Consider the following 11,297-nt stretch of genomic DNA (forward strand, 5'->3'; position numbering starts at 1 on the left):
GGGTATATGGATGCCCCCACAGCTTCAAGGCCTCAATCATAAGACCACTTAATAGAGGAAACTTAGAAAACCCCAACTATTTGTTGCTCTCTCGTGGCTGCTTTGATAATGCTTGATATCGCTACTCGCTACAGAAAGATGCAGTCCCGTAACATACATTCCTATTAGCCACACTAAATTAACTGCACACAAAACTACAGCAAAACGTGAGGTTTCTAGAAGATTGCCATATCTCTACATATCTAAAAAGCAGAGGCAATCTTTAAAATGTTAACATTTATTAGTCATTCCTAAGATGCTTTTAACTGCATATTCATTTATCCTCAGAATAGCCATCTAATAAGATAACTTACTATTTATGACTCATCTACAGATGGGCACCACCACCTCAATTCCTGCTGTGCTGTCACATGGGGAGGTTCGGGGGAATCCTGGGAGGGATGAGAATGTCAATGTATGCCCAGGGTATATATTCCCACCCAAGGCATGAAGGTCACCCCAGCTACACAGCTAAAGCAAACAGACACCTATAGTGAGCAGCAGTGATACAGGAAAAGGCTGGAGGCAAAGGATCACTTTAGTGACTACAGGGAAGGCATCCATTCATGCTGTGTGGGAGAAGTCAATGGTAAACCACTCCTGCACTTTTACCAAGAAAATCACATGGACAGAGAATATTAAACATTTGATGGCACAGTGCTGGATAATGGACCCTTCAAGTCAAATGGCATTTAATGAGGAACAGCTGAGGATCTTCTGGGGTACTAATGGTATGCATTGACTAGATTAAAATCTTTGGGTATCTAATTGCTGATCTTGCCATTCAGGAAAAGAAAATCCAAAGCTGCAAAGACAGAATTACAGTAGGAACAGGGAATGTAAGAAGCATGAATGAAAGAAAACTAAAATATGAAATAAAATTACCATATAGTAACATGTTAGGAATCAGTGAATTGAAATGGGCCAGGATTAGACACTTTAATCAGAAGATCACCCTGCTTATTACTTAGGACGTGAAAAACAATGAAGGAGTGGAGTTGCTTTTATAGTTAGGAAGAACACAGTAAGAATGGTACTTGGCTACAATACATTCAGTGACTGAATAATACTGATAAGATTTTTTGTGAATGACCTTTTAATGTGATAATCATCCAGATTTGTGCTCTTGATACAAATTTGTGATCACTAATACAAAAAAAGAGGAGGAGGATGGGTTTTAAGATCAAGTTAAATTTGAAAATGACAGCCTGCTGGCAAGTTATGCTGCTTGTGATTGGGGACTGGAATGGCAAGGTTGGAAATACTGAGGAAAATGTAGTTGGACCATATGGCTTAAGAAATCAAAATGAAGCAGTAGAACAACCTATCCATTGCTGCTGGTCCAATTAGTTCTTCATAGCTAACACAGACTTCAAGGTCCATTGAAAGACAATGAGTATAATTTTAAAACGAACAAAACAGCCAAGAAATATATAACAGGCTGCATTTGGTAGGGCAGCCATGAAGGCCTTGGAAAAGATATTCAATTACTGTGATGTGTCTATACTGTATCTACAAAGATCAAAATAGTGCAAGCAATGATATTCCTTGTGACCCTCTATAAAAGCAAGAGTTAGACTTTGAAGGAGTAGGATAACTCTTTAAAACCATTTTATTTTGTTATAAATTCAAATAATTTTATCTTCTGCCTGATACACTCTGCAAAATACATTTGTTTGGCCCAAGGCTACCTACAGACAGTGTGGACTTTTTTAGGCTATCCACTGTGGGGATTTTTTTTAAAAAAAGAAGAGATTCTCCAATAAGAAACAAAAACAAAACTCATATGGTAGCTGTAATACAACTATTGTGCAACATCACACTAAAGTTGTGATCAGATAGAGCATATTACATAAATAAAATTTAATTCATGAATAAGGAATGGGGTCTTCAGCACGGCACACCTCAGTAGCACTTAAGGCATATATAAAGCACGCTAGAAAAATAAGTGGCAAAACAGGGAGCAATGTCACTAGGAGTCTATGTTTACAATCAGCCCAGGTCCCAACAGCAAATAGAAATGTTTATCTTCAGCCCTGCCTCAAATGAGGGCAATCTTCTCCTGGCTTTTAGAAGAGTAAAATGGTTTATTTCCTTATTCTGCATTCCAGGCTCTGTCATAACGAGGACATGCTACCCCCTCTCCCACCCACGGTTACCCAGTTCATCTGGAACATCCTGGCCAAGAACAAGACAAGACATGCTATTCTATCAAAGGAGTTTGGGAAAAAACTCAATTCAATTAACAAAATCATCAGAAAAGCCACAAATTTGCCCTCCCACTGCCATCCCTAATGTTATTTACTGCTCTTACAGGCTGTTTCACTTGGCAGGATTGAAATACTTATCCACAAGGCCTTGAACTGGCAGAGCTACAGAGTATAGCTTGTAGCAAGATATTCGCATTACAGCTATCCATGCAAGTGATTTATAGCTTCATTCAATGATTGTTATGGTGATTACATGCTAACGCAGACAAAACTGCAATGGCTAGACAATGCTACAAATCATTAACCAAGGGGGGGGGTGTCTTCTTCGCAGCTGAATTATGCTAATATTTACCAGTTCTTTTGCTGAAAAAGTACTATCACAAACAGAAAAGCCATTGCTGCCACTGGCTACCTCTAGCCTGCTTCAGGAAGGTTGCCAGCATATGCATTGCCTTTATTTGCTGTATACAGGGAATGTTTGAAACTCATGGATTCCCCAGCATTGTTCTCATTCTGAGGGGGTCAGTTTAGGGACCAGGTGAGTACTGGGAGAGAGCCATATGTGGAAGAACTGGATCTTCCTATTGCCCAGAGCAGAATGGTCTTAGAAAACAGTGCCTGGGCCTCAGGGCAGAAGTGCCTGCATTAACTTAAAGAAGACAGTACAGTACACTGATCCCATTTCCTCAAGGCAAGCTGATTGTGACTCCAAGCAAATACTTGAAGTACTTTGCACCCACAGCCAAAATACATCTGGTCTGCTTAGAAAGGGAAATGCTACTTAAAACCAGAGCAGCCGAAAACAACTCTGACCTGCCTTAAGAATGGGTTTGGAATGAGATGAAGGTGACATCGTGAGGAAATAGTAATTGATGGGGCACATTTATGTCATGGTTGGGTGCAAGAGGGGAAAGGCCTGATGAATACATGATATGAAGAAGAACTCCATATTCCTCTCGTGGACATTGATTCTTTATGAACTGCTTGTTGACTGACGCTTACCCCACGCCAGTGGAATCTGGGTCATAGGCAGCCTTGAGACCAGTAATTCGACTAGATGGAAATCTGTTAAGAGAGGCATTTTTGAGCCTTAGGAGGGAAAAAAGAAGGGGGGGAGCCTTGATTTTCAGATTACCTGAGTTGCAACTCTTGAAGGAAAAGCAGTGTTTCAAGATACCTATGTCTTATTTTGAAAACATATATTGAAGAGCCAACAATATGTTCAGCTCCAAAAGCATGACCTTTCTATCATTTGGGAAAAAGGAGGAGTATGAAATGCTTTTACCGGATTACCCAAAGAGTTTCTCCAGCATCTGCTCTAACAACATCTATAACCACAGCGGCAGCACGGATTTTGCACATGCTGTGTACTTAAAGAGTCAAGTTCTGCACTAAGTCCCAGTATTTCAGAATAATTTCAGAGCAAATACAACATACGTCTGTCTCCTCCAATGTAGAGCTTCCATTGAGAACAAATGGAGTGGCTACAGAGTGCTGGCTTCCTATGGAGGTTCGAGTATGTAATGCTGCATCTAGGTAAGTGAAGAGAACTCCACAAAAATATACATTTTTTCTCAATTCAGGGGATTTACAGTAATATGCACAACACTATAGCATTAAACCATACGCTGTATTAGTTTATGATGACAAAAAATCAGGAGCCTGGTAGCATCTTTTTTGACTTACAGTTCACTTCATCAGATACTTAGAGTGGCTAGACTGGTGTAGAATTTAAAACTGGATGTGAATTAAATTCATCAAAAGATTTCAGGCCATCTCAGAAGGTTTCCACAAGCACAACAAACACTATAATTACAACTATAAACTGATAAATTGCTTGTAATCTATGTGATATGTAATCTGCAGATTTTTGTGCAGATTTGTCTTTCCTCCCCCTCTCCTCCCCAACTTTATATCACCACTTGGACAGTTTGTGGTGTCACAACATTCTACACACATCACATGAGCCTATCAAAATACTATATAAGAATACTATGTAAGCATATCAACATTCATATCATTAAAATAATTTGACATTGTTTAAACCATATCTGTCATCCCAAATTTTCCAAGTAAAGACTATTTAAAAATAAAATGTTATGGTATAAAGAACATGCACTGCATTAATAAAGAGCATACATTATTATATATCAGAATCATCAGTGCATATCTACACTGACCCAGACATCCAAAGCATCAATTTTAAAAAAGAAGTAAATAACCAGGTAGGCTTAAACTTATCCACAGCCAATTTATCTTCCAATTCTGTGAAAAGCTCTTATTCCAAGTGACAGACGGGAGACAACTTTGCTTAGACATTCAAAAGTCCAAGAGAAGCGTGCTCTGCACATGCTCAGAGGCATGCGTTGTCCCTAATAAGATAAGGGGCGCCAAGCCTTGAATGGAAAGAGATCCAGAAAGGCACTTCTGGAGCCTTGGTGGAGCAGTGGGCTAATGCCTCCTTAAGTAACACCAGCTGCCTGCAATTAGTGCAGGTTCGAGTCCCACCAGGCTCAAGGTTGACTCAGCCTTCCATCCTTCCGAGGTAGGTAAAATGAGGACCAATTAAGCTGACTTTGTAATAATGCCGCTTGGGGTGTGTGTGAAAGCCCTAATAAGCAGGCTTATACATAGAATGAAGGCTACTGCTAAGCACATTGATTTGTGCTTTAGATTGTAAAAACCGCCCTGAGTCTTCGGAGAAGGGCGGGATATAAATGGGATTAAAAAAACAAAAACTTCCAGGTCGAGAGCTGGGGAAGGGGAAGGTGGTGCTTCTCTTTCTTTGTTCCCTCGGCAGATCGGCGGGGAGAAACCCGAAGAGGCGGACAGGTCCTATGGTGAAGTGCGTGCGTGCGTGCGTGCGGGTGGGTGGGTGGAGTGTCCCTTGCGTTGTCCTAGAGCAGGGGTCGGCAACCTCGGCTCTTTTATGACTCGTGGACTTCAACTCCCAGAATTCCTGAGCCAGCATAGCTGGCTCAGGAATTCTGGGAGTTGAAGTCCACGAGTCATAAAAGAGCCGAGGTTGCCGACCCCTGTCCTAGAGCTAGTAAGGGTTACAGGGCAAATGAGGGCGGCGGGTGGACAGAATGAACTGGGGCAAAGAGGAAGGAGATCGCAAACATACGAACAAAGGAGCCAGAGCCACGCCGCTCGCCCTTGGGAAAGTAAGTCTGTAGTTAAGCGCAGGAAGTGATTTGCCGATCCAGTTTCTCAACAGAAGCGACCTCTATCTATCCCGCGCTGTCTCCTCGTACGCTGTTCTTTTAACCGGAGTTGCAATTGTTCGGAACTACGGGTCCTCCGAGTAACCGAGAGACGGAGTATAACCCTCCCTCTCCCGTCTCCGAGGTTCTCCGGAGCAGGAAGAGCTGCAAATCAAACCGGAGAGCGAGAGACAAGGCTCAACGCATCACTTCGCGGTCCCGTAATGCAGCGTTTCCCAACCTTAGGAACTTGAAGATGCGTGGACTTCAACTCCCAGAATTCCCCAGCCAGCATAGCTGGCTGGGGAATTCTGGGAGTTGAAGTCCACGCATCTTCAAGTTCCTAAGGTTGGGAAACGCTGCCGTAATGGACGCGCTATTGGAAACTACATCAGCCCCCCCCCCCCACGCCCGTAAACTTGTAAGCTTTTGACTCAAGTCAACCTGCTTTCGCCCCTGAGAGAAGCCGCCAACCCCAAGGCGTCTGCGGCCAGGCCCGCTGCTCCCTTCCGCCCCGGAGGCGTCGCCTCGCTCGGCTGGAGGATCTCCGCTCCGCAGTCTGGACGACAGGGGCCGTGGCGGCAATTCGGATCTTGCGATAGGCGCCTCCCCGGCGCATCACAGACGCCCTGACTGAACCGAGTTCAGCCGAGGACGCCGCCTTACCTCAGTTAACTCCGGCAGCCGGCCAGCGGGGAAGAAAGCGGCGAGCAGTCAGGCCAGCGGCACAGCTAAGGTTTCACCTCCGGGGCTGTCTTACCGCCTCCGGCTGCCGCGAAAGAAGCTTTCGTTCCGTCCCGTCGGCAAAACTTCAACCTTGGCGGGATCCGCTTCTTGTTTTGCTCGAACCCCCGGATGACAACCGGCGCGCGCAGTCCAGAAACGCAGCCGAGCAAGGAAGAAGCCGGTGCCTCCTCCAGCTGCTGGGGGAAATCTGTGAGGGCTATCCTCTTTCAAAGCAGCCAGTTCGGGTTTTCCCCTCCCCTCCCCGTTCACAAAGGGCAGGGGTCTTCAAACTTGGCCCTTTTATGACTTGTGGACTTCAACTCCCAGAATTCCTCAGCCAGCTTTGCTTTGCTGGCTGAGGAATTCTGGGAGTTGAAGTCCACAAGTCATAAAAGGGCCAAGTTTGAAGACCCCTGACAAAGGGCAAAGGATCTTTATTTAGATGTCATTTGATTTTTAAAACACCACTACGACGTATCAGAAACCCCCGGGGAATCTATAGGAAATATCTGGTGGTCTATTAATGACTGTTACAGCGCCCCCCCCCCCGGACACCTTCTTCCTCCCCTCCTGGCTTCGCAAGCCTGGGTCTGCCTTTCTCTTGGAATTTTTGCTCCTCTGATGCCCAAAATTTTATATGGCCTTAGGCTTAGACGCTATATTGCTGCAAAGAAGGATTTGTTGTTAGTTGCGAAGTCATGTCCGACCCATCGCGACCCTATGGACAACGTTCCTCCAGGCCTTCCTGTCCTCTACCATGTTCTGGAGTCCATTTAAGCTCACACCTCCTGCTTCAGTGACTCCATCCAGCCACCTCATTCTCTGTCGTCCCCTTCTTCTCTTGCCCTCGATCTTTCCCAGCATTAGGCTCTTCTCCAGTGAGTCCTTCCTTCTCATTAGGTGGCCAAAGTATTTGAGTTTTAGCTTCAGCTTCAGTATTTTAAAAATAAAAGTTTGTCAAAAATAAAATAAAGGATGATGCGGTCTGGAGTGACTGATTAGGTGCCATTGAATCATTTTCAGCTTCCAGTGACTGACTACATAGATAGATTTTTCTCCAACCTGTTCTTTAAGCGTCCTAATGGTGCAACAGGAAATAGCCTCAAACAGGAACAGGAAGCAGCTCCAAACAAAAGGCTCCAGAGGGTATAAAAACCCACTCGCTACATGTGGTCAATCCTCCTTTTCTGCCAGCCATCTTCTTGTCTGGTTCTCCTCTACAATAAACTACAACCTTCTTCCCAAAGCAGTTGCCATGTTTATTCCCAGCTTGGATATACCATAATGAAGATTTTTCTTCCAACAGAACTCTTTGGATTACAGATATCTATTTAACCGGGACTCTTAAAGGTATTTGCAGATAAGAAGGAAAAGTCCAACTTTTGGCCATCATGGATCAGAGACATTTAGACAGAACACACCAAGAAAACATAAATACCCCTCAGGAGGAGGTATATAGTATACTGCAATTAATTCAAATAACACTGAGTTCAAATCACAAAGAAATCCAACATAACTTTGAAAATACAAATCAAACTATCTCTAAGTTAACTTTACAACAAAAAAAACTTTCAGGAAACCACAACAGAGAAGGAGCAGACAAAACAAATAAGTGGACATAAAATTGAAAATAGAGACTCAAAGACGTAACTTAACAAAGCAAGAAAACATGGTTTAATCCTAGGGGGGGAAATTACAAGAAATGGGGAAAACAACTCATCCCTTTAAGACTACATGAGGACATGGATAAAATGGAATGTGGATATGTTGAAAACATCAGAGAAAAAGGAAGTGATAAAAGAAGCAAAGGAGGAGAAAAACATTTTCAAGAAACATGAAAAGGCAAAAGCCTCACCTAAACGCACTTTATCTGATTTACTTCTTATACCTACAGCAACAGTCATAAATATATGGAAAAACTTTTTGATTCAGGAAAACACATTGATCAAGAAAGATACTGGTCAAAGGAAAAAGATCAAAGTGAAAATTAAGAAAATAGATGATGGGATCTACCAGAGAATATTTAAAAAATAAACATTTGTTTGAATATGGTTAAAGAAATAGAAAAGATTCTCAATACATATGTCATTCTAAGAGAGATGAATTCCTTAAATAATACTGTATGCTTTTCCCCCCTTTTTATTTTATTTCTTGATATAAGTAATATAATACTGCTGAAATGGCCTAGATGAAGGAAATGTTTTAGATAATTAAATGTGCCTGAATTTAGGGAAATTATAATGTATAAAAAAGAAAAAAATGTTTTGAATAAGAGTTAAAGATTAGATGACTAGGCACATTAAATGGAATATTTAAAGTTTAAAAATATTTTTAATCATGGTTAAGAATAAGAAATTTTGGGAATGAATATATATTAGCTTAGGAGGAATATATATTTTAAGTGCTATTTTACTTTTTATGTTTCTTTACTCTCGCTCTCTTTTCCTTTTCCTTTCCTTTTCTTTACATTTCTTTAAGAAATGTAAAAATGTAGAAATGGTTTATATGGGAAAAATGGATTTAAATCTTTAAATGTAATTAACTGTTGAGAAAATCTTAACCAGCAATAATACTTTGAACTTTATGGGAGAAACAAATCTAAATAAGGACTGTAACAGGATATAAGATGAGGCAACCAGGATGATTAGATAGAAAAGAAATATTATACTGATGTGATCATTTCTAGGAATATTGGGAAAAATCATATATGTAACTGTTATTTATCAAAATAATAAGAACTGTATTATTTCAAGGTTTGCCAAGAAGACATTTTTGGGGAAAAGGGGAAATCAACTAAATGTACTATGTGGATTATGGATTATAGAAACCAATTGTTAATGACACTGTTAAACACACTGTTTACACACTATTAAGTGATTTATGTTTTAAAAAATCAATAAAATATATGGAAAAAATAAAAATAAAATGACAGTTATTTGTGGTAGCTGGTCCATAATGCATTGCAGAAATCTTACATGACTGAATCTTTTTCTTTAATCTCTTTGTTGAACTATGCTGTAAATTTCAGTTACACCCTTGTTCAGTCGTTGCCCAGCAGGTTCCTTGCCTCACATTATTTCATTTTATTTATTACATTCTTTTCCTTTAAAATATGGGAAGCTGGCCCACTGCAAAGCAAGGCATCAGGGAAGATTATTTTCAATAATGCCATTGGGCTTTGCATTGATCCCACACACATTGTTAGCAATTAAACTTCATAAATGTTTGCAATCTTTGGGATGTGAACCTGAGGAGTTATCAAGAGAGATGGATAAGATATTTAGGGTCAATTCCTGGATTGCGAGGCAGAAAAATTTACCCAGAGATGTGGTTATTTATTTTTCCAGGAGATCACTTCGAAATGCAATTATTCAGGCTTTTTACAAACAGAGATTACAAATTGCAGACCAAAACATTATAATCTTAAAAGAAATACCTCCAAAAATTCTTAGAAAAAGAAAAGATTTCGCCTTTCTGTCTGAGGAGCTCAAAAACTGACAGGTCCAGTTTAGATGGGAGATACCTATTGGACTGCAAGGCGATCAAACCGGTCAGTCCTAGAGGAGATCAACCCTGACTGCTCTTTAGAAGGCCAGATCCTGAAGCTAAAACTCAAATACTTTGGCCACCTAATGAGAAGGAAGGACTCACTGGAGAAGAGCCTTATGCTGGGAAAGATTGAGGGCAATAGAAGAAGGGGATGACAGAGAATGAGGTGGCTGGATGGAGTCACTGAAGCAGTAGGCGTGAGCTTAAATGGACTCCAGAAGATGGTAGAGGACAGGAAGGCCTGGAGGAACGTTGTCCATAGGGTCGCAATGGGTCGGACACGACTTCGCAACTAACAACAACAACAACCTATTGGAATAGTGGTGAATTATGCAGGCACGATATAGACTTAATACAATTTCAAAGGCAAAAGATTTTTATACTTATGTCCTGAAAGAAGGTTCACCACCATCTTCACGACTTAAGCGAATAGAAGAAAGGCTGGAAGATAAACAACCACTTGAGTTTAAGTTTAAGTTTATTAAGTTTTATTAAATTTTTATACCGCCCTTCTCCCGAAGGACTCAGGGCGGTGAACAGGGCATATAATAAAAATACAAAAATACAAAAGTTAAAATAGTATTAAATTAATGCCCAAAATAAAACAATAAAATATACAAATATTTAAAACCCTAAATTAACTCCCCATCAGGCCAGGCCAGCTTGTTTGAATAAGTGGGTCTTTAACCCGCGCCGGAAGGAGCGGAGATCCGGTGCCATCCGGAGCTCAACCGGCAGTTGATTCCACAGAGCCGGGGCGCCCACAGAGAAGGCCCTCCCCCTGAGGGTACAATTTCACTGGTTGTAGGAGATTTACTGCAGGCTGAGCCTATTGAACAGAGTTTGGAGGTAAAGGATGATCCAAAGGAACAGAGGATGACTCGGGCTGCATATAGACGTAAAGAAAAGGAGCAGAAGCAGAAGGCTAATTCTGGACCAACAATACAAGGCCCGATTACTACAGAGCCTGTGGGAGGGGCACGACTGAAGAGATCAACGGCTGATCTTCAAGCAGTGTTCCAGAGGCTCCAGGCCACTAAGGATGGCAAAGCTTCTGACATGGAATGTTAATGGCCTGAATTCACCACAGAAAAGAAAGAAAGGATTTCATTACTTGAAACAACATAAAAATGGTTTTCTTACAGGAGACTCATATTGCTGCGAAAGATCAAAAGTAGTTCTCAGTTGGGATCACATTTTACTGTATAGCTTCTGCCCCAGATAAAAAGGGGGGGAGTGGTTATTTATGTAAGAAGAGATTTATCGGCTAGATTAATTGAATCTGATATACAAGGAAGATGTTATTATTGAATTAGTGCTACAAGTCAAGAAAGTTCTTATTATTGGATTATATGCCCCTAATCAACAGCAGCAAAAGTTTTATAAGTTTTTACATCACAAACTAACTCAATTGGATTATAAATCTGTTATTATGATGGGTGACTGGAATGGTGTTTTGGACTCAAGTAAAGACAAGGGATCTTTCAAAAACTCCTAATCATTCTAAATTGCCTAAAGCCTTTTTTGATTTGAAAGATGATTTGGAATTAAGAGATATTTGGCGAGA

The 11,297-nt window shown here is 41.1% G+C and overlaps 1 protein-coding gene across 3 annotated transcripts in view; it reads right to left on the reverse strand.

Moving 5' to 3' along the window:
* Nucleotides 1-6,472, reverse strand: part of LOC310633887 (nuclear factor interleukin-3-regulated protein-like) — a gene marked incomplete at its 3' end in the record, with an annotated part of 30,752 nt that extends 24,280 nt beyond the window's left edge. The window contains exon 1 of one of the 3 annotated variants that reach the window (XM_083351832.1): nucleotides 6,122-6,472. Coding sequence is in view for 1 of the 3 variants with exons in the window: in XM_083351831.1 (XP_083207957.1) it covers nucleotides 3,252-3,276 (25 nt within the window). Of the gene's footprint in view, nucleotides 1-353; nucleotides 1,391-3,251; nucleotides 3,312-6,121 lie in introns of those variants that run through there. The other 2 variants (XM_083351831.1, XM_083351833.1) reach the window with 2 other exon arrangements.
* Between the last annotated feature and the right edge of the window lie 4,825 nt (nucleotides 6,473-11,297).

The sequence above is a fragment of the Vipera ursinii genome (genome assembly GCF_947247035.1).
Source record: "Vipera ursinii genome assembly, chromosome: 2".
Lineage (NCBI taxonomy): Eukaryota > Metazoa > Chordata > Lepidosauria > Squamata > Viperidae > Vipera > Vipera ursinii.